Source organism: Nycticebus coucang, chromosome 21 (genome assembly GCF_027406575.1).
Source record: "Nycticebus coucang isolate mNycCou1 chromosome 21, mNycCou1.pri, whole genome shotgun sequence".
Taxonomy (NCBI): Eukaryota; Metazoa; Chordata; class Mammalia; order Primates; family Lorisidae; genus Nycticebus; species Nycticebus coucang.
Window position 1 is genome coordinate 37,551,877 of NC_069800.1, and position 24,063 is coordinate 37,575,939.

Consider the following 24,063-nt stretch of genomic DNA (forward strand, 5'->3'; position numbering starts at 1 on the left):
GCCAGGGGTGTAGCCTCCCTCCTCCCTACTTTCCACTCTCTGTAGGGATTCGGCGACCCAGCCGGGGAGCACTGGCTGGGCAATGAGGTGGTGCACCAGCTCACCAGCCGGGCAGCCTACTCTCTGCGTGTGGAGCTGCAAGACTGGGAAGGCCATGAGGCCCACGCCCAGTATGAGCATTTCCAGCTGGGCAGCGAAGGGCAGCTCTACAGGTGGGCTTGGGCCTCAGGGGTGGTGGGCAGGCTGGGGTCCCTGAGATAGTCACTACAGAGTACACCAAGGGTCAGTCCATGGGCGTCTCCTGTTCTTACCATCTGTCCTCCATTTGGGCACACGTCATGGGGTCTGGAGGCGGCTGGTTAGCCCTCAGCACATTCTGGCTGCTGGGTGGGGTGGAGAGAATGTTGCTAGCACCAGTATGCTGGGAGCAGGAAGGGGCCTTCCAAGGTCAGTCACCCGAGCCAGCCATTTTATAGAGACCAGAAGGAGGGAGGTGACTTGCTCTGGGATGGGTTGAAAGATCCCTGAACTGGGAGGTGGGAGACCTGGGCTCATTCTAGCTCTACTACAGTTTGCAAATGTGGGCAAGTCAAGGTCTAGCTTTTCTGCATCTTCACTAGCAGGATGGGCTTGAATATGAGGATATTGTAAAATCATCAAGGTTTTCCATTCCTTCTTTAGCCAGGTTCTTGGTGTTTAGGAAAAGAAAGAGCACTTATTGAGCACCTACTATGTCCTACGCACATTACTTCATTTAATCCTCCCCATAACACTTTCAGGTATGCATTACTGAACCTACCTTAGTAATATGGAAACTGAGGTACTGAGTTTAAGTACCTCATCCAAAGGGTACTTAACTTACTGTTAAGTACAAGTTAAGTACAGTCTGGATTTGAACTCAGGTCTCCCTGCCATGGTGTTGCCTTTCTGGGAAACTCAAGCATCTCAAAGATAAGTCTGGGTGTTGGCTATCTCTGAACCAGGACAGAATGTGATCTATGGCCTCACACTCACCAGGATGCAAAGGACCTCACACATCACCTGGCTCTTCAAAGGCTGCCAGAATCCTCTCCACAGTTGCAGTCACCATTCAGATGCTGGAATACCTCCACTACACTGGAGGTTACTTCCTTCTAAGGAATCCCTGAACCTCCTGTCCCAGAATCCCAAATCTCTCTGCCCTTTAACACATTTTATACCTGATTCCACTTCTGAGTACTTACTATCATGACCCCACCTCTCTTCTTATTAAATTTTCCCTATTTCCCCCAGCTAGGTAGGACCCACCACAATCTAATAATGTTCCTATTTAAAGTGCAAGGTCCAGAGCTGAATGGGACACATTTCCTGAGTCTAGGTTGGGGAGAGCTGAGCTTGATGCCCCCTACTCCTCACAACTGACCAAGGAGTACACACAATACCCTGCCAACTGGTACTTAAGCCACTGACCACCAAGCAAAGATTTAAGTCCTAATTTCATCACTATTTCCCTGAATGACTCTGAGCAAGTCCCTCCACCTTCTCATCTGTAAAATGGGTGCCCTAAGTGTAACTACCACATTCAGAGTGTTATGTGTCTTAAATGAGACACCACACATAAAACATTAACACATGATGTGACATGTAGTAAACATTCAGCAAATAATACAATTGCTGTCCTGAGGCAGCCCTTTATACCCTTAGCTGGCCTGCTCTGTGTGACCTGGGACCAGACCTGTCTTATTCACTGCTGTTTCCATCCCCAGTGCCTGGTATATGATAAGTGCTTAAGAGAAAGCTGTCTTTCCTATACACATAGCAATTGAGCAGCAACTTCTGTGGTCCCAAGTGCAGGGACTACTATTTGTCTTGGGGATGAAACATCAGAAGAAGCATCTCATTGTACTAAAGATACAGGCCCTGGAGCCAGACTACCCAGGTATGGGTCCTGGCTCCATCACTTACTGGCTCTTAGGCAGGTTACTTAACCTCCACGTGCCTCAGTTTCCCCATCTGTAAAATATAGTGTCTATATCATAAATAGGATAATCTATAGTAGAACACATAGTATATAGTAAGTGTTAAATAAAAATTGGAGATATGCAAACAATATATTCAAAGGCAGGAATATAACATTTCTGCCATCTACCCAATTATCCATAATATTTGTGTCCATCCATGCAAATACGTACATGTCTGTTAGATTTGGATCCTCTTGCCGTGCTTTCACATGTGAACTTGATGCCCTCTCTGCCTGTCCGTCTGAGCTGTGGAGAGCTCCCTGCCCACAGCTCCAGAGAGTTGTGCCCACATTTACTTGACCTTCTGCAGAGCCTTAAATAATATTGAACACTCGCCCTGTGCCAGGCGTGTGCTGGTACTAGTCATTTTAGGAAGAATTGGAGTGGGCTCTACCTCTCAAAGTCATTCACAAGTTAAGTGTGGGGTGTGTGTGTGTCTGGGGTTGGGCATGTCCACAGGCAACCCCATCTGTCCAGGGAGACAAGAGGTGCTGAAAAGGAAAGCACGGGGGACAGGGAGATGAGTGTAGCCAGTGAAGACTCCTTGGAGGAGGTGACACCTGTAATGAATAGGTATTCTTTAGACAAAGAAAGGCTAGGAAGGGCACACCAGGCAATGGGGATGTTCTGAAAAAAAGCAGAGAGAGAGTTAACAGCCAGCCATGCCACACATACCCTAAACAGGAGCGAGACTCTTTTAAGTTCTGCTAGATCATAAGGAAAAATGTCTACTTCTTCAGGAAAAGCCTAGAGGGATTGTGGTTGGAGATCCTGGAAAGCATGGGGGTGGGGGAGAGTAACAGAGCAGGCATCGGTTCCCCCACCTTACAGGGTCACCTGGCTGGTAAGGTGAGGAGGATCCCCATAAGGAAGCCCAGAGGTGGAGCGTGTGCACAGTCAGCAGCTGGGGGGCAGGGGTGGGGTGGGAGGAGCTCCTCGGTTGTCAGATACAGGTGTGGGGACCTCATGGAGCCTGGTTGGTGTACATGTTTAAGCCTCTGAAGAAATGGCCACCGGGTGGGGAGGATGAGAGAAGGCCCAGACAGGGCCCTGGAGTCTGCCTTCCACAGGTGCCCACCACCCAGGCCCAACAAGCAGAACAAGAGGTGTGCAGAGAAACTGGGGGACAGAGACACACATGTACCTTGGAGGGCCTCACCACACCCCTGGGCTATATGCATAAGACTGCAGAGAAAGTGGCCGGGGCAGGGGACTTCAGAGCACACACACACACTATACTCACAAGCACACACAAAGACACACCTAGACACGTGCAAACATGCCTTTCAAGAACTTTCACAAGTACAACACATACAAGCCCAGGTACAGAGACAGATTCCAGAGCACATGCTCAGACTCACAGTAGATATCCCAGCACAAACTCAATACTGACACGCGTGCACACACAGGCATAAGGTATACAATCCAAATGCTCACAACTATGGGCATACAAACTCACTCACGGATCCACAGATGCAAAGAAATTACACCTTGTGTGTTTTACTTGGGGACTCCCAAGACACTCACCTATTTGAATTTCCTTAGGCCTGAGCCATGGACACATTTAAGAGCATCTGAAGTGGCAGGTCCCTGGCCCATGACTTGGGGTCCTCCAGAGGTCACAGATCCTGATCCTGCCTTCCAGAGGGGATGGAAATAGAGGTAAAGGCTGAGTAGATGACTTAGGAACAACAGAGGGGCTGGTGTTGCTGGAGTCAACCTGTGAGACCAGACACCTTTGCTCAGCCTTGATTCTACTGAGCCCCAGATTGAATGTGACCCCAAACCTCAACCTCAGCAGAAGCCCAGAACCTGGCCTTGAGCTGACATCACTGAGCCCTGAAGGGAGCACTCAGTGGCCACGAGAAGGGTGGGCCAGCCTGCCTGTCCCCACTACAGGGAGCCCCTGGGCAGGCGGGCAGGCCTCTTTGCAGGGGGCATTTGCAACACCAGTCCTGTGAGCCCAGAGTAGCAGGTGAAGAGCATAGTTAGAACATCATGGCTGCTCATTGCCATCTGGACCCCAACGGCTGCACCCCTGCCTCCCCACAGCCAGAGCCCGTGGGTGAGAGGTGTGAAGACTGAGCCAGCCACATGCTCAGGCCCCACACTCCTTCTGGACACCACTGGGAGACTCTGCAGAGCTTCCTTGAGCTGCAGGGCTGCATCTGCCATGCACTTGCCTCCGCCCAGCAGGACCTCCTGAGCTGCTTCCAACCTGGCTCCCTGCCACAGCTGCCCCTGCAGGCCCCTCCTACCCCAGCTACAACCATCCTACATCCTCTCCAATCAGCACAGCCATGGGCAAAGCGCTGAATAACAACAAGCGCTCACCATGTAAGGCAATTCTCTGCGTGCTTCACACACTCACGTCATTGAATCACAGTAACAGATAAGGTCGACACTGTCAATATCACAGACAGTGACATTATCAATTGACCAGATGAGGAACCTGAGGCTCAGGGAGGCACAGCAGTCTTCCCCAGATCAGGCAGCTATCTAGTGGCAGAGCTGGGATTTGAATACAGGGTTCTTCCCCCAGATCTCATGGTATTTATCATCAGGCAGGCACGGATGTGCCCAACAGGGCCACAGAGCCTGGCAAAGAAATATAAACGTCCTCCAGCTGGCTGCAGGCCAATGTCGCAGAGCTGGGCTGCCCCATGGCATAGATCCATGGGGGCTGTTGTGGTCAAGGAAGTGGTGGGCAGATGTGAGGAGGTATGATGGGGCTGTAGACCCCAACTCAGGCTGTACTGGTCTGGCATCTGGCTCTGACCTCATTCGCCCTGAGACCTTGGGAGGTTTCTTTGGCTTTTAAGATGTTCATTTCCTCATGTGTAAAATGGGAATAATGGAGTGTTGTAAGAGTGATTTAACCCATGCAAAGCACTTTGAACAATGCCTGGCACATAGTAGATGCTCAAAAAAAAAGTTAGTCATGTCCTCATTATTATCATCATCATGATCATTCTCACGTCTCTCCAAGACTCAGGGCAATGAGATGAGGGAGGCCAGGCACACAGTAGGGGCTTTTTCCCTGGGAGGCAGCAGGCAGAGGGGACAGCCCAGAAGGGGAAATAGTGTAGCCTCCCTACCCAGGCCGGGGCTCCTCCCCCTAGGACAGCCAGTGGGAAACCCAGCCTGGGACACAGCTCCTGGGGAGGCTCTTTCTCAACACAGCTGCAACCTGACTCTGAGCCTTTTCTCCCATGTCTACTTCTGGGTGGCTCCAGGCTTTCCCTGAGCGGGTACAGCGGCTCAGCGGGGCGCCAGAGCAGCCTGGTCCTGCAGGGCACCAACTTCAGCACACGCGACGCGGACAATGACAACTGCCTCTGCAAGTGTGCCCAGATGCTGTCTGGAGGTGGGTGCAGGAAGTTTCCACCCAGGGGCTGACCTGAATGGACACCCACGTTCCCTCCCCCGGGCCTGGTGCACCCAAATGCTGTAAGGAGGTGGATGCAGGTTAATGCCCATCAGTAACTTCTCCCAGTGGGTCCTCCAGGTCCCCTTCAAGGTCTCACCTCCCAAAGCTGCTCCTCAGTTTGCCTGAGAGCGATCAGGCTGGGGGGACACTGAAGGTGGGGCAGCAGGTAGAGGCACAGTGTCCTATTAGTCCCTACCCCCGCCCTGAGGATACCCCCTCCCAGGCCAAGCAGGAGCAGGATCGGGAGACAGGTGAACAGAGGACAAAGAGTGGGATATGGGGATAAGTGACAGCCAGAGACAGAGTGGGAAGGACAGAGGCAGAGGAGAGATCTGGGACAGAGACAGGGACAGATGGAGGCAGGGAGAGATGCCAAGGCTGCCAGCAAGCTACAGAGGGGACAGAGGAGTGCAGAGGGGGAGGCCGGGAGGCGGACACAGCATGTAAGAGAGACCGAGACAGGCAAGGCGGCAGACCAAAGACGGAGAGAGCAGAGGGAAGGAAGACACAGGAAGAGACACAGGGAGACGGACACAGCTGAGAGACCGTCAGACAGGGAGAGACAAAGTCAGTGTATGAGACTCAGAGAGAATGAAAGACACCACTAGAAGCAATGGGAGCACAGTGTGGAGAGGTGGGGGGAAGGTGGAGGGCAGCAGAGGAGGGAGGGAGGGTCGCAAAGGGCTGGGGGAGAAGGTGGGGCAGCCCCTCCCCGCCGGCCCCTCTCAGTGCAGGGCCCGTTGTCCATCCCCACCCACGCCCACCCAGCCGCATCTCCCGCGAGCTGCTTCCTGGAGCAGGTAACAGCCCCAGTCTTTGTTCTCTCTGGGGAACAGGGGCTGCTCTCACCCCATTGGCTGGGCCAGCATTCCCCAAAGCCTCTTTCTTTCCTCTTCCACCAGGGTGGTGGTTTGACGCTTGTGGCCTCTCCAACCTCAATGGCATCTACTACCCGGCTCGCCACCACGTGCGCAAGCTCAATGGCATCCGCTGGCACTACTTCCAGGGCCCCAGCTACTCGCTGCGTGCCACTCGCATGATGCTGCGGCCCGTGGGCGTCTAACAAGCAGACACGCCCCAGGGCTGGACCACACAGGAAGAGCCTGGAAAGCAGGGCCCAAACACAGGACACAGTGCCAGGATTTTGTTCTCAACACCCTGGGTCTCTGGAGCCAGCCTCCTTGCCCCAGAAGTCCAGAAGAGTCACCTGCCACCCTGTTGCCTTCAGTCAGTGAAGTGTTGGGTCTTTGGGAGCCCCTGCCTCTGTAGTACACCTCACCCCTCTTCCCTCCTGCCTCCTGCAAGGACTTCATGCCAGCCTAAGAGTCATAATACCCTGAATGAGCTGAGAACAGGCCCAAGTTGGCTCCTCAAGGTACATTGGGATCGCAAGCAGGTGGGAAGGTATTTACAGGCAGGAAGCCAACCAGAGGAAATTTCAGATTCTGTCTCTGGGGTTGGTGAAAAGGCCATTTCCCCTTCCAAGCTCCTGGTCTAAGCTTTCCTACATTTGAGATGTCCTTGGACTTCTTTTCAGGCTGAAGGGGCTATAGCCACCCCCTAATGATCTCCCCTCCAACCTCCCCCACTCCTAGGCTCTCATGTCTGGAGCTCAGGGGCTTCAGGAGACATAAAAGACATTATTACTTCACCCAGAGCATGTCTTAAAGTGTGTTCCATAGGGAATAGCTAGGGATCTTCTCTAAAAGTACCTATGATCAGCTGGGTGTGGTAGCTCTCGCCTGTAATCCTAGCACTCTGGGAGGCCAGGGCAGGTGGATTGCCTGAGATCAGGAGTTTGAGACCAGTTGGAGCAAGAGAAAGACCCTGTCTCTGAAAAAAAGCCAGGCATTGTAGCAGGCACCTGTAGTCCCAGCTGCTTGAGAGGCAGAGGCAAGAGGATCACTTAAGCCCAAGAGTGTGAGGTTGCTGTGAGATATGATGCCACAGCACTGAGGGCGACAAAGTGAAATTCTGTCTCCAAAAAATAAAAATAAAATAAATAAATAAAAGTACTTATACTCAAGTGAGAGAAGGAAATAGCAGGTCGAATCAAAGTGAATGGGTATGCTTACCTGCAGGACTTGTCAGAGCCTTTAATATGTTCATGTGCCTTGCGACTGCCCACAAAAGGACTAGAAGGGGCAAATTTCTTCAGATTTACTTACTTAAAAATGGTTCCTGTTTGTTCCAGAGCATCTCTCTAGGCTGCAGATGCCCTGGAAAAAGCTGGTCCTCACATGTCATGAGGAGTCCCAAGGCCCTGTCCTCCATCCCCAGCTATACTTAGCCCATTTAGGCTACAAGGGCCATAGTAACTGTCTCAAATAGCCTCTGTAAACAGCTGGAAGGAAGCTGTGTGTTAAAACAAATGTATACGTCCCTGAAGAAGGATCTAGAACTAATCTGTGCTATGTGCTAATGTTACTCCAAGACTGCTTCTGGCCCCATGAAGCCGATCTCTGCCCATGTGGCTGCCCTCAGGTCTCCCTGAAACCCCATCTCACCCAGGCTCAAGCAGAGGGATTTCTGGACAGAACAGCAGTCTCTGGGTCCAGATCCCTCCTGCCCCCCAGCCAGAACCCCTGGCCTCCTCTTCCCCAACACACTCATCAGCAATGCTATATCTGGGGCTCTGTGGGAGAGAAAATTGGGCTTTTGCCTGAGTCTGAGGGGCCAGGGAATCCCTCATGAGCTTCTGTCAGAGGCTGGAGACAAAGAGGGTCCACAGCCACTCTGTTCTATCACTGTGTCACTCTCTCAGCCCTTTGTCATCATTGGCTAACACCCAGGCTCAGTCAGGCCCCACCCATCCTAGCCTAGAGTATGCCTCTGTGTCCAGAAGTGGGCCTGGATGAGAGTGGACCATCAGGAATGGGACACCTTAACCCCACATGACTCTGCCCTAGCCTCTGAGTAAACCCAGCAAAGATGGACTTTAAACTTCTTCAAGGGAAACAGCACTTTCTCCACCTAAGGATGTTGTTGCTAAAGGTGACATTTCAGGCAGGATGGAGAAAGTGTTTAGCGGCAGGCTGCTGAAAGCTCAAAGTGCTTTATGCACCATTTGCCCAGTAGACCTTTACTTAGCATCTTACTGTGTGCAAGGTGGTGCTGTAGGCAGGCCTTAGGAGTACAGGGGGGAGAACCTGTATCCTGATTTTAAGATTGGTCATTTTTAAGCACCAAAGGAGGCAAGAAAAGCTTCAACTTTCTCTGCTGCACCCCTTTTAATAAAAGAATTTGTTCTTTAAATTTTGGATTCAGTCAAAGGCTACACTTAAAAACCTAGAAAGCCACATATGGCCCCAAGGCCATAGGTCCCCCCATCAATTGTAAAATAAAAATGGTAAAACTCCCTCCTCACTGGGCTATGGCGAGGGGGGAAATGGACGATGTTGATAAAATTCTTAACAGAGCCTGGCTAGACCAGGTGCCTAATAAATGTTAGTCCTCGATGAGGTGAATGGGGTAAGGAAGGCATCCCCCCAATGCATGCCATCCCGTCTCCCAGACCCAGATGAGGAAAGGGCAGTTTATTTTTGTATCCACAGCATTAATCTTTGCACTGCAGAGTTTACAGGCTGGCTACATGCTGGAGAGGAGGTGGGGCAAAGCTGTGAGCCCCTGGGTCGGGGGAAGACCCAAATCTCTGTTTATATTCCAGCGTCCTAAAAGGCCAGAATGCTGATTTGGACTACACTCAAACACCTGTTCTTTTTTTTTTCTTTTGAGACAGAGTCTAACTCTTTGCCCTAGGTAGAGCGCCATAGCATCATAGTTCACAGCAATGGCAAATTCTTGGGCTTAAGAGATACCTTTGCCTCAGCCTACCGAGTAGCTGGGACAATAGGCACCCACTACTACCCCCGGCTACTTTTTCTACTTTTAGTAGAGACAGGGTCTCACTTTTGCTCAAGCTGGACTCAAACTCCTGAGCTCAAGCAATCCACCCACTGCTGCCTCCCAGAGTGGTAGGATTACAGGTGTGAGCCACCGTGCCTGGCCAGACACCTGTTCTTAAATATTCATCTTTCTTTCCTTTCTTGTTTCCTCCTCCATGCCAGGACTCTCAGGCACAAGAATAGAAACTCAATCCTAAGGAGCAAATTGACACATGTAAATGGAAAGTCTAAGGGTGGATGCAGATGACTTCAGATGATGTCCACTCCAATTATAGGCCCTATCATCTGTCATGGTGACTTCATTCTCAGCCAGCATCTCTTCTGACAAGAATGGCTCCAGCACCCTGGGGCTCACATCCTCCCAGCTCAGCATCCTTGATACAGGGAACTCCCCTGTCCCAGTGGTTCTAGCAAAAGAATGGTTTTTCTCTGACCAGGATTGGCCCTGTGTCCATCCCTGCACTTGTCACTCTGATTCTGATTGGCTAGACCTAGGTCACATGATTATGCCTGGAACCTGGGGTGGAGTCAGTCCCACTCAAGTCATGATGCTGAGGAGGTAAGAACAGGTGTTCACCTTTCCTTCTTCCCTGTCTCTGACTCCCACCTCTCTTGTCTCCATCTCTGTCTCCTCTCCGCCTCTCTGACCCCAAGGCCTGGCCCCAGGCTCCAGCTTATCCCCAGGTTGCCTCAGACTATCAAGAACAAAGCTGTGTCCTGCCCAGGGATATTAATCCTGTTCACAGAGCTCCAACCTTCTCTGAGTCTTGGTTTCCCTTTGAGGCAATAAGGATGAAGCATCTGCCAATCTCTAAAACCCTTTCTGACAGTGACGCTGAGTTATGATGGCTGCAGACAAGACCAGCTACAGGACCGTGGGCAGCACAAGGCCCTGTAGAGAGTGTGGCTGGTACAGCCTTGGACCCAGACTGGGTCTCCTGGAGCCACAGCTCATAGGAGGTGGTTTCTGGGATACCTGCATCTGCAGATTCCCATGCAAAATCCTTTCACCTCAGACCAGTTTTCTCCCCATTTTAGTGATGAAGAAATTAGGACTCGGAAAAGGAAAGGGCTCAGAGAGGGAAAGGGCCTCACCCAAGGCAGCACAGCAATCACCACCTCCACACACTTGCATCTCTGAGCTACCTTCCTCCTTCTGCCAGAGCACTCAAGAGGCATCTTGCACTACCACAAAAATGTTGGAGTGGTGTCCTCTCCACTTATATCAAGGGCTGAAGGAATTTTCTGGAAAGGTCTCTACAACAGTAGTCTTTGGTACTGGTACCTGAAAGGTCCTGATGGAGCCAGCCAGGCAGAAGACATTGTTTCTGAGATGTCTGCACGTTCCTAGCAAAGGCAGTTTCCACATGGGGGAGACACTTCACTGTGCACACCCAGAGACAACAGCCATGGGCAAGGTAGAAAGTGGCCCTTTGCAGGGGGAGGGCATGGCAGGATGGTTTATCAGGATTTCAGCTCTTGTTCTGAGGGTCCCTTTCCCTCAGTGTCTATGTGGGCCTGCACTTCTCCCATTTAAAGATGCTTCAGAAAGCTAACCATGTTGCCTTGGCAACACCAGCATCAGCATCTTCTGATGGAACAGAGCTTCAAAGAATGTGGTTTGGTTCAGGCCATCTCTAGAATAAATTTTCTACCTTCTTATATCAGGTAGATGTAGAATCATGCAACTAAGTCTCTCATGTGTCCTGAGGGAAGGGAGGGTTAGCAGCTTTCAGCATCGGACACATTCCTGCCTTACCTTATGAGATTGTGCTGAGCCCCCTTGGGATGTAGAGAACCTGGGATCTGATTCACAGGGAAGTCATGAGAATTCAACATGATGGCAGACATCCCAGCACATTTGTTCATGCATTTATTCATTCCTTCATTCATTCCTTTAATGTATTGAGGACCTGCCTGGGCTTAGGTAATGGAGGTAGAGTAGTGAACAAAACAGACATCTACCCTCCTGCACTCAGAACTGAACGGGCTGAGGGAGACAGTGGCAAAATCCAATTAAAAAAAATACAGTAGGACCTCATGGGATTGTAACAAATCGGTCAACATAAGGAACTAGGCCTGCTGTACTAATACGTACATGTAGTGCATGTCCAGTCTATGAAAATTAGGTCAACATAAGGAGGTGGTCAACTACAGAGGTTCCACTGTAGTTTAAAAGAACAGATTAACAAATTAGTTAACATATTGCATATGAAGACAATAAGCAGAGTAGAAATAAGAGAATTACAGAGGGTTTAACTTAGGATCAGGGAAGACTCCTCTGAAGAGATGATATTTAAGTTGGGGGCTAATCAGGTGAGAAAGAAGCAGCCAGGTGAAGAGCTGTGGGTACAGGAGGCCCACTAATGGGAACAGCAGGTGCAAAGGCCCTGGGGTGGTACATGCTTGGCTAATTTGAAGCACCACAAGGAGGCCAGTGTGGCTGGAGCCCAGTGAGTGAGACAGAGTGTGGTGTGAGAATGCCTCATCTGAGCACCTCCATCCAAGACTAAACCCAACCCAACACCCTCTGAGGGCTAAATCCAGTCACCTCTCTGCCTAACTCCCTATGAATTAGGTACAAATAGGAATTTCTCCTCCTCATCTCTAGACCCCAATTTCCCTGACTATAAAATGCAGGTCAGGGATCATTAACCATCTCTGCCTAAAAATCACCCAAATGCTGATACTGTATCAATCTGGGTTAAGGGCCTATTATCTCCACTGCCCTGAATTGGGTGCACTGGGGAAGTCAGAAGGTGGAAGAGAAAATAAAGGCCTTGCCCTTGGGCTAAATGGGGAATCAGGAGGGTCACCTATGCAGGACTGAGACTTGGGTGGGAACAAAAGGCACCTCCTCCCTGCCAACTCTACACCTACCATCTCACGGAATCCTAGTAAGTTCTTTTAATAGCCCCATTTTACAGATGTGAGAACTGAGGCTCAGAGAAGTGAACAGTGCCTTGCCTGAAGTCACACTGTGGATTAGGATACAGGCTAAGCCACTATAGCAAAAAAAACCCTAGAATCAGAGAGTTAGTTAAACATATCTCTGTCATGTATGTCTGGAGCTGAGCAATCCGTGGCTGGTGCGTCACTCTGCCATCCTCAACAGCAGCTTTCTTCTCTGGGACCAGGCTCACTGTATCCAAAGATGCCATCTCCCAGGAGCAGAAAGGGAAATAGGACATCCAGCGCAGCCCATCCCTCCAGCACAGCCTGCCGCTCTCGCCCCAGCCTTGCCTTTTGCCTGGAGGATCCCAGCAGCCTCCAAGGGTGCCCATCTTTAGGTTTGCTCCCTCCCGGCCCATAATCATGTCATTTCCCCTGCCGGGTACTCTCTAGTACCATGAGAATAAAGTCCAATACTCAGCCTGCAATCAGGACTCTTTATCACCTCACTCAATCCTTCTCCAGCTCCATTTCTGCTCCAGGGGTTCTTAGTATGCGGCTCAGAGGTTTCAGGCCTAAAGTGTTCCTTCTGAAGAAAGGGTTCCAGATGATCGTCAATTGTCCTAGCAGAAGTTTCCACATCACCTTTATGTCCCTACAGCACCAAGTGCAGGGCCAGCCTGCAGTGGCTGCTTTAGGTATGTGATTTACTGGTTCTGCACAAAGCTGAGTCCAAATCCCACTTCTGCCCCCTTACAGAGATAACAGCAGAGCCTCTAAAATCCGTGTGCAGGATTAGCACATTGCAAGGCACCTAGGACAGGGTCTGTACACAATAAGTTCTCTCTAATAATTTTTTCGTGCCAAGTGCTATGCAAAGAGTTCTCTTAGGACACTCATGGAAGCCCCATCATGACCCTAATGGACAGGTGTTATCATCATCACCCCCTTTTACAGGCAGAAGTGAAGTCACTTGGCTAAAATCACATAGAGAAGGGTTAGGGTTATAGAGGTGGCTTTGGACCCAAATCACCTGCTCCAGAGCATGTTTTATCTTGATCTCGTGTTCCCTTATGTCCAAGGTTAAGGAAAAATCATTAAGTCCCTAAGCATTTGTTGAGTTCAAGCTGGCTAGTGCTTGAAACTCACACAGATAAAGGTTCGCTGTCCCTGCAATTCCCTCCTGGGGAAGAACTGGTTCTGGGGACAGGGGACAGGACCCCTCTTCCCAGCTTCTGACTTCCTGACTCTCTTGCCCTGGCATCAGCACACATGGCCACCCGTCCTGCCACCCCAGCTCTTTTCTGAGTAGAACTGAACTTTCTTCTTATTAACCTCCTGGGCCTCCTCCACTGTGCCCTGGAGGGGGAGGGGAAGGGACTCACCATGATTGCTGATTCTAATCCAAGAGCAGGGAGAGCAGTGGGAGCCTGGCAGGCCCCTTCCCTCAGCCATCACCTGTGCCCTCACCCCCAGTATCTGGGAGGGTGTCAAGACCATAGTCACCCAATCTGTGTCCACAAATGACAGAGGTCTGGACCAACCCTTCTCTCTCTGGGCCTCATTTTCCTCATCTGTAAAATGGGTGAGCAGCCCAGCCCTGCTTGCTTCACAGGGTCTCCATGAAATTCAAATAAGATTATCCCTTTCCTCAACAAGTATTTGAGTTGCTACTATGTGTGCTAGATGCTGAGGACACAGCCAAGAATATAAGCCACTGACATCTGCTCTAAGGTTTGGGGTAGGTGAGAAGAGACAGAAATTCAGTATAAATCAACCCAACAAAAAAAGAACAGTGTGGTTAGGGAACTAGAAGGTGCTGTTGGAGAAAGGACACCAAGGCAATTGGGGAAGTCATTGTTGAAGGATGAGAAGTTAGACGATGAAGAAGTCTCTAGGCAGAGGGAATGCTGTTCCCTCTGCACTTGCAAAGGCCTGGGGTTGGGGTTGGGGTGGAGCTTCAGATGGGTGGGGCGGAGCTTCAGTGGGGGGTGGGGATGGGGTTTCAGAGGGGTAGAGCCTTGAGCCCAGGCAGGGTCTTGGGTGCCAGACTGAGAAGAGGATGTAGCCAACACATGAGGAGTGCGTGGGGTAGCCCAGAGCCTGCAAGTTATCCTACTCTCCGATGTGACGCTGTGTATGTAACCTGGACAAGTTACTTCCCTTCTCAAAAACTTGGTTTTTACTCCCGATGAAATAGACACCATGGTATCCTATTTTGCCAGGGGTTTTGAGGATTAGAAAATGTATCCTCTTGAGTACAAAAGACGTACATCAAAGAACCTCTCCATAACTGATAGTCACTGTTATTTTCAGGGCAGCCTGTGGCATTTCTGGGGTTTCCCATTATTTCCTGTTTCTTGACCACCTGTCATTACTGAAACTTGCTTGGTAACAGATGAGTGGGAGCATATCCAAAAGGTTACAGAGAAAATTTTAAACTGACAGAAGCTAATCCATGTATTTGTTCCTTTCCTGTCTTTTGAGAAAGGACCCCAGGCTTCCATAGGAACCTAGTTTGAGAACAACTAGCCCCATAGAAAGGTAAAGGAGTCTATCAAACTTGATGTCTTTGCAATGAATTCTGATGAGAATGACAGAAAATAAAGGGTATACAACATATTAGTCCCTTCCTGGAAATGGCAAGAGGAAAATGGATAAATAGTGGCAAATTTATACCATAGAAAGGAGCTTTCATTGGGAGAGGGTGTTAGGATAAGAGGTGCACATGTCTTCAGTTTGTAAAAATTCATCAAGCTGTACCTTAATTTGTGAACTTTTCTCTATATATATTTCTCTATGTGTTGGAGGGATTACACATATACAAATATAGACACAAGAAAGCCACTTGGGGAAAAGTAAGGTTGGAGAAAAAATTGGCAATAGCTAAAAATAATTAAATGGGCAGTGGTCTTCATTTCTAGGAATCTACTCTGAATATAAATAACATTTGCACAAGGTTATTCTTTGTGACTTCATTCGTATTAACAAAAGGTTAGAATCACCCTGACATAAACTATTACATCTATTAATATTTCTGCACATCAAATGACCTCAATTTTAGTAGCAAAAACCAACTACCATGTATTTTACTATGTTCATGGATCCCCAGGTCAGGAGTCCAGGAGGCTTGTTTCTGTTCTATGGGGATTGGACATCAGCCTGGGCACCCACAGTGTGCTTAGCTTATACTCACTTTGAGTCTCACCCAACATCCATGCACTGTGGGTTCTCCAGAGTTCTATGCTCATGGGTCATTGTGAACACTATATGTTCATGGTGAACACCCATTTACATGTATGTCCTCTGCTCACATGTATGTTCCATGTTCTATCGGGCTTGAACTCCAATACCAAGTTCAAAGATAAAGTTAAGAATTTCAGGTTGGCGACAGCTGAGCTTTAAAACAAGAGTGGAGCCCTTCTGAGCATGGGGCCCTATATACAAGGTAAGCATGTGGCAGGCATCTCAAACATGTGTGTTGGTAGGATAACAAGGAAGTGAAGCACATATGTCCCCTACAGAGGTGCATGCTCCACCATCACATCAGGCTTCATTTACAAAGCCCAAGTTCAAAGAAAACCTTTAAGAATTTCAAGACTACAGCAACAAGTGTATAACCCTTCTGAGGACTGGGCACTGAGAGACAAAAGGATCCCACGTCATGACCCTGGTTCTGGTATGTCTTCTCTCCAGATCAGACTGACTAAGATCCCAGTCACATAATTACCTCCACTTCCCAACAGCATCCAGCCTAGAGAAAAATGCCACATCCTCAAACCCTCTTTAAAAATCACCTAACACAAGCCCTTTCTAATACTCTCCTACTGAGATACTCCAGGGTTCCCAGTGGTGTGTATTCGCTTGCTGTGATGAATAATAAACCCACCCCTCTAACCACAAATGTGTTCCTGGTGGTCTGAGCCTGGAGGGCTTGAACAGAAAATGACTTACTTGTATGTATTCATAAAATGCAGCATCAACTCCTTGGCTTTATAGTTCTCAAACAACTAAAAAACTGAAACAAAATTATGCCTTCAATACTACCACTACAAAACTAATAATAATAATGCTTAAATACTAATTGCTATTATTTATTTATAATTATTAAGATTATTGTTATTTATTCACCCAAGTACTACTATATGTACTGCCCCTGCCTCACTAATTCAGTTCTCACAACCTCCCTGAGAAATCTGCATCCATTTAGGATTAGGTTTGACTGCCTATAGCAGAAAATTCAAATGACAGACTTACAGAAGAAAATGCGGCTCGGCACCCCTAGCACAGTGGTTATGGTGCCAGCCACATACACTGAGGGTGGTGGGTTCGAACCCGGCCTGGACCAGCTAATCAACAGTGTCAACTGCAACAAAAGAAAATGGCTTTTACTACATAAAAAACTACCCTGAAGTTTAGTGACTTAGAATAACCATTGATTTGTTCATGACTCTCCGGGTGACAGTTTGACCTGAGTGCAACTTGCCTCTGGATTCATCGTGTGTCTGCAGTCAGCTATGGTCCACAGCCTCACCATGGCTGTCGCCTGGCTATAGGAAGAAAGGCAGAGGCAGCTGGTCTCTCTGACCTCTCCCCCTCCAGCAGGAAGCCAGGGCTTGTTCCCATGGTGGTCTCGAGTTCCAGGTGCTGTAAGAGAACAAGCCCCAGGGCACACGCCCTTTTTAAACTTTTTCCCATTGGCCAAAGCAAGTTGCATGGCCAAGCCCAGATTCAGGGGGTGGAAAAAGATGAGGTCTTGCTGAGAGAAGCTGCAACGTGTCATTGCAAAGGGGTGAGCATACAGGAACAGGAGGAATTTGAGACTGTTATTGCTAAACATCTACCTCTGTTTGTTTTTCTCACTTGTGAAGAAGTCTGAGGGGCCAACTGAAGGAGCCAGAGGTAGAACAATTTATGCGATAAAATAAACTAGTACTGGATTATAGCCCAAACGTAAATATACATGAGTCCATACTGATACAAATAAATGATTAAATAAATAGTTAGAAGAGATAAATCTTTCATGCAAAAGCATTCCAAATAATTCAAGAAGATACCCTAAAGGATGGGAAACACAACTTCCCACTCCTTAAGTGTGCACTGCACATAATAACTTTTTTGCAGAGAGTACAGTATGGACAGAAGGAAAAGAAAAAGAGTGACTTTACAGTGGGAAAATGCACCAGTGATCAAAGTCAACATGCACAGCGATACGTCATATTGACAGAATGTACCCCTGATATAATGTGATGTGAATGGAAATTGCCTCCACGAACACATCCCTATCATAAGAAGATCATCAGAAAAATCTCAGTCGAGGGACATTTCACAAAATACCTGACCAGTAATCCTCAAAACTGTCAAATTCAGCAAAAATAAGAAAAGTCTAAGAAACTGTCACAACCAAAATGAACATAAGGAGACATAATAACTACTAACTGTAATGTGGGATCCTGGATAGAAGCTTGGAACAAAAAGGGATATTAGGGGAAAACTGAGAAAATCTGAATGAACTTTTTGGTTAACAGCAATATAACAATATAGGTGCATTAATTGTGACATGTGTATCACGCTAATACAAGATGATAATGATGATAGAGAAAACTGGGTGTGGGGTATATAAACCCTCTCTGTACTATGTTTGCAATAACCTTTCCATCTAAACTGTCCCAAAATAAAAGGCTAATTTTTAAAAATAAGTCCAAGAAGAGTCAGTCCAGGGCTGGTGCAGTCTCCATGGTATCAGCAATGTTCCAGGTTCCTTCTAGCCTCATGTTGCTTCAATCCCATTACGGCAGGGCTTCATCCTCAAGGTCACTTCTTGATCTTAGATGGCTGCTGGGGCTCCAGCCATAATGCCTGAGTCCCATATAGGATGAAAGAGAAAGAGGGAAAATGGGTTTTCCTCCTAACCAGACCAGCCTCTGCTAAGGATAATTCCCAGAAGTCTCACCTAACAACTCACTCATTGGCCACCAGTAACTTCAAGAGAGGCTGGGAATATAGCCAGTTGGGTACATTGTCATCAAGAATAAAAACAAGATTTGGTAAAAAAAAAAGAGAGAGAGAGAGAAAGAGAAATTGCATGGGCAAATAGCCGTCTTTCAGGTGCTATTACAATTCCATTTTAGAGATGAGAAAACTGAGGATCAGAGAGGTTGAGTGACTTGCCCATGGTCTGAGGACTAGGCAAGAAGGAAGACGGATTTGAAGTCAGAAATCATGACTCTCAAGCCTGCAGCCCTGATCATTAATCTATATCATTAATATAACATTGTTAATTTAATGATGTGGAGGATGTTGCTTTGCTAAACCTGAATTGCCACTAACAGTGTGAATGGGGACATTCCACTGTGATGCCATTAGTTTTGGTTCTTCACACACTGTCCACCCAACACTGTGTGCTAATGACTTTGTTCTCCCAGCACTTGGCTGGATTTCACCCACAGTGCAATTTCTTTCCACCCCTTACTTCATCACTCAGCTTCCATTTAGTAGGAACCCTTTACATATCAAACCACCTCTGCCCTTTTCTCATCACAGTGGTAAAGCATCCTGGACAAGATCATGGGCTCATTGTTGACCTTGTTGCAAGTTACTTAACCTCTCTGTGCCTTGACTTCTTGCTCTGTGAACTGGGAATGCTGATGGTATCTATCTCATACAGTTGTTGTGAGAGTTAAATGAAAAATAGATAAAAAGTGCAGAGCAGGGTGCCTGGCCTGTAGTTCTTAGCAAATGTTATTCTTTGGTGCCAGCATGTTCCCAAGTCCAAATACAAGCTCAGGCAGGACTCACCTGTGGCCATGCGGATGATTCATGAAATGTCTAGATTACTTTTTTAGGATTATAATCAAAACAAAAGCAAACAATTCAAAAATTCCTATGGAGAACTCTTTAACCATTGCCTCCAATACCTCCCCAGATACCAGCTCAAATTTAGAGCAAAAAGCACCAGTTTTTCAGATCTGGCTCAGACTCCAGCTCTGCCATGAACTTGTAGTGTGACCTTGCACAAGTCCCTGTCCTTCTCTGGGCTCAGATTGCTCATCCTCTTTAATGGCCCTGCCAGGGCCAAATGTGAGAATTACTTGTGAAAGGAATTTGTGAGCAAATAATTAGAAACAAACTTTCTAGCTTGGAACTTTTTCTCCCATGGGCTGGGATTTGTAGGGCTCAGCTCTCCTGGGTCTGCCTTAAATCTGTTGTGTGGCTTAGTAAAGCCCCTCTTCTCTCTGGTCCCCAATTTCTCCATCTGCTTCCATCCCACATGGAGAGGCTAGGTGACTTGCCAAGGTCATGAAGCAGTAAGTCATGGAGAACCAGTTCTCTTTCTGCACCCACAGCTGCCTGTGTGGAACAGAAGACGGCTGCTCTACTCCACAGTCTGCCCTCAACCTCGCCAACACTCTGTCTCCCCATCACCATATCGGCCAAAGAGAATTAGATGAAAAACACCCACAGAACCCAGTAGTGAGTTTATGGAAAGGCCATACCAGGAGCGGGGAAGAGCAAGCCCCCAGCGTGAACAGTCCCGCAGAAAGAATGGAAAAGGGCAGTTCTGGGGCACTCAGTTGCAGAGTCTGTGGCTTTCTCCTCTTTTCTCCTCTGCTGGCAAGGAAGGACACATCTCCAACCACTCTCTGCCCATGTGCTTTCTATTCAAGCTCCATTCCAGACACAGACTCCTGACTGCCCAGCCTGCAGCCAGACCAGTGAATCAGCTGTGGTCAGAAGATGGTGTGCACAACTCAGACATGGCCGATGGTGACATCACAGTGATATCCACCCAGTTTGTGTCCATGACATACCTTCCCGCCTCCAGGCGTGTGCACAAGCTATTGCCATGCCTCTAGAGGGAAACAGTAAGTAATTCCCAGAAGCAGAACAGAAACAAATGCATATTTTCATTCCCCCAAACCTTTTGTAAGCACAGTAATACTTGGGGCCTGGCTTTAGGTGAATGCAGAGCCAGAAGGTTGGAGGGAAAAGAACTAATTTTGTTTTCACTGAAAAGTGTGTAAGCCCAGCCCAGCCTACTCTTCTCCAAGGAAACCAAACTTCTTCGCCATGTGGGCCTCTGCCCTATTGCCCTTCCAGCAGGCAGATCAAGTTCACCCATTAGGAATGGTGGTAATGATGATGCTAATGCAACTAGCTGACAGTTTCTGAGACCCTCTACAAGGTATCTGACCTGCATCTCACAGGTAAAGGTAGGTAGTATTATATTAATAGCCCCACTTTACAGGTGAGAAAACTTGGATGGCTGGTACAGTGGTTCACACTTATAATCCCAGAACTCTGGGAGGCGAAGGCGACTGAATTGCTTGAGCTCAGGAGTTCAAGACCAGCCTGAGCAAGAGCGAGACCCTGTCTCTACTAAAAATAGAAAAACCAGCTTGGCACTAGCTAGTCTCAGCTACTCAGAAGGCTAAGTAGAACTACAAGAAAATCCCCCAAACACATCTAGGATCATTTAGCAGACAGGAAAAGTGAGGCCCACGAAGAGGAAGAGGTTAGAGACATGCCTTTACGGAGCTCCTGCCCAGAGTTCCACTCTGTCACCTCACTGACCTTCTGGAGGAAGAGTCTCTACTCCCATTTTAGAGACTTGGAGACTGCATCTTGGCAAAGGAAAGTCTCTTGACTGAGTTCCACAGATGGTATGGGGTAGAGCTGAGATTCTAGCCAGCCCCTCTAACCTAAGCCTGGGTTTCTCCTCTTTTCCCTGGGGTCCCAGACAGTCCTGGCTCCTGCACCCTTGGGCTGTGCTCTGCTGTGGGGGTGAGGGCTCTACTTTCCTCCTGGCCCCCACTTGCCCATGACTAGTGGGGAAGCTGCCCAAACTTGCTGCCTGGGTAGCTCAAGGTACTCAGTGGGGGCCAGGAGCCAGCTCTTTATGAGGCCAGTGCCTCCACAGAGGAGGGTTTGGCAGAGGTGCAGATACTGCAACCTCCTGGGAGATAACATCCTGGGGCTGGTAGGGCCCCCAGGGCTATGGCAGCTTCTTCCTGATGCTGCCTCTCTGCAGGAACCAGGCTTCAAGTCCCATTCACTCCTTGGGCCTCAGTTTCCTCCATCTGTTTTTTTTTTTGAGACAGAGTCTCACTTTGTCACACTGCATAGAGTGTCATGGTGTCACAGCTCACAGCAACCTCAAACTCTTGGACTTGAGCAATTCTCTTGCCTCAGACTCCCAAGTAGCTGGGACTACCAGCACCTGCCACAACACCCAGCTATTTTTAGAGACAAGGTCTTTCTCTGGCTCAGGCTGGTCTCAAACTCCTGAGCCCAGGCAATCCACCCGCCTCGACCTCCCAGCATGGTGGGATTATAGGTGTGAGCCACCACCTGACCTAGTTTCCCCAATCTGTACATGAAGGGGTTGGATTCAATGGTTGCTAAGTCCAATTTTAGCTCTGATGTTGTGTCTGATCCCAGGATGCCAGTATTAGTCATCCATTGCTGTGCAACCAATTATCACAAACTTAATGACTTAAAACAACACCCATTTATTATCTTACAGTTTCTACAGTTCAGAAGTCTGGCATGAAATAACTGGATTCTCTGCTCAGGGTCTCGCTAGACTGAAATCGAGGTGTCAGCTGGGCAGCGTTGCTTTGTAGAGGCTTGAGGTCCATGTCCAAGTTTATCCAGGTTGTCAGCAAAGTCCAGCTCCTCATGGTTGCCAGGCTGAGGTGCATGCTGCCTTCCTGGCTGGGGGCTCTTCATTGCCACCTCAGGTCCTAGTCATTCCTCATCCCACGTCCACTATGTCCCCTATTGGCTCTACCTCCAGGGCAGACCCCAAATCGGACACTCCTCCACCCTCCACCACCTCCACCCAGTCCCATTCCTTCATCTCCCACCAGGACTGTTGCAGTAGCCCCTCCCCTGACTTTCCTGCGGCCCTTTCTCCACTTGGAAGTGGGGATTGGAAGGGTTGTTAAAACACAAGTCTGATCCTGTCCCACTACTGCTCAGAACCCTCCCATGGGTTCATTGTGTAAAAGCCAATGTCCTCACCATGACACACTTGGCCCTACGCCATCCAGCCTCACGTGTCCCCTCACTCCTTCCACACTGGCTTCCCTGCTATTCCTCAAACACACCAGGCACACTCTGCCTCTGTTCCCTCTGCCTAGAACACTTCCCCACAGATATTCCTCACCTCCTCCACCCTCTATAGAAATACCACCTAGTCAGTGAAGCCTGCCCTGACTACCCTGTTTAAAAGCACAATCTCTACTTCTATTAAAATAAAGTGAAACATACACTGACCATGAGGCCAAGCAATTTCACTCCCCAGTAATTACCCAAGAGAAATGAAAGTATATGTCTGCATAAAGAGCTGTTCATGAATGTTCATAGCAGCTTTATTAGTAACAGCCAAAAAAATGGAAACAACACAGACGTTCATCAACAGGTTGAATGAATAACAAAATACAGTATCCAGACCATGGAATGCTACCCAGCTGTGAAAAGGAACCAACTACAGAGACACACAACATGGGTGAATCTCAGCTATATTATGCTGAGTGAAAGACCCCAGATTCCATTTAGAATTCAAAAAAAGACAAAGTTATAGTGAAGGAAACTGCTTGGTGGTTTCCCAGGTCAGGAGTGCAGTGGGAGTAAGAAATTGACCGCAAAGGGCACGAGGGAACATTGCAGGTGATAGAAGTCGTCTAGCACTTGTTTGTCGAGGCGGAAACACAGGGACACACAACTGTCAAAACTCATTCAAACTATATATACCTAAAACAGATCAATTTTATTGCATACCAATTATACTTTAATTTTAAAGGGAAAAACCCTAGACTCCTCCTGCCTGCCTTCCCTACCCTGTTTTTCTCTGGCATTTTCACTCTCTGGTTTGTATTGTCTGTGTCCCCATGGGAACATCAGCTCCACTAGGGTAGGAACTTCTATCTGTCTTGTTCTCCACTGTATCCTCAGTGCCTAGAAGAGTATTGGGCACATAGTAGGTGCTCAGGGAATATTTCATGAATGAATGACTTCAGTCCCTGAAGGCTCAGAGTTAATTGCCTGAGAGGGCTGTTTTGAAATGTCCATACACCCACCCGGAGGTTGCAAGACTAACATGGACGGGAGGGCCTGTGAGACTGTGGGAAGTCTCACCATCCCCTCCAGGGCTGCGTCATCACTCAGGCATTTGGATGACACCATTCCAGGGGCTGTGTCATCCCCACCAGCCCAGAATCTCATGCCATTGGCTGGCGTTTCCCATTGTTGTGTGCGTGTGGAAACCAAAATATTACCGTAGAGGGTGGAGCCACAAACCAACCTGGGCAGAGCCCAGAATGTGGCCGGGGGTTGCCCGGGGTGGCGGCCAGCTGGGCCTACAGGCCTGATGTTTATCTCTGTGTTTCAGTTTTCTTGTTTACTTTCTTTCATTTAACTTTAAATTTATGTTTATTTTTTTTGCATTGATAATACATTCACACAATTCAAAAGATACAAAAAGTAAAAAGTGAGTCTTCCCTCCCACCCCTGACCCCAGGGCCTGCCACTGTGTAAGGTTCCCATAGAATTCTCCAGAGAGGCTGTGCCAGGACAAGAGTGTGCAGACGCATGTCCCTGCCTCCACAGGCAGCAGCACACTGTGCATGTCTCTCCTCAACCTGCTTTGTTCTCTGACCCATGTGTCTTGTGATGCCACACCAAACGCATCCAGGAGGTCCTGAGGGCTGCATAGGGTCCCAGTGCTTCCTGGACCCGAGTTTATTTAGCCATTTCTCATTGATGGACAATTCTAATCACTTGCTGTTGCTAACAACAGTGCAATAAATGACACTATATGCTTGGTAGGAGA

The 24,063-nt window shown here is 48.4% G+C and overlaps 2 protein-coding genes across 6 annotated transcripts in view; one reads left to right on the forward strand and one right to left on the reverse strand.

The window, feature by feature from the left end:
* Positions 1 to 8,623, forward strand: part of ANGPT4 (angiopoietin 4) — a 42,362-nt gene extending 33,739 nt beyond the window's left edge. For 2 of the 5 annotated variants that reach the window (XM_053574496.1, XM_053574497.1), the window contains exons 7-9: positions 46 to 212; positions 5,237 to 5,367; positions 6,333 to 8,623. In XM_053574496.1, the coding sequence (XP_053430471.1) occupies positions 46 to 212; positions 5,237 to 5,367; positions 6,333 to 6,493 (459 nt within the window). In that variant the 3' untranslated portion in view covers positions 6,494 to 8,623. Of the gene's footprint in view, positions 1 to 45; positions 213 to 681; positions 4,221 to 5,236; positions 5,368 to 6,332 lie in introns of those variants that run through there. The other 3 variants (XR_008376582.1, XM_053574499.1, XM_053574498.1) reach the window with 3 other exon arrangements.
* FAM110A (family with sequence similarity 110 member A) overlaps positions 1 to 24,063 on the reverse strand; it is a 48,463-nt gene that overhangs the window by 2,777 nt on the left and 21,623 nt on the right. The window lies entirely within an intron of this gene.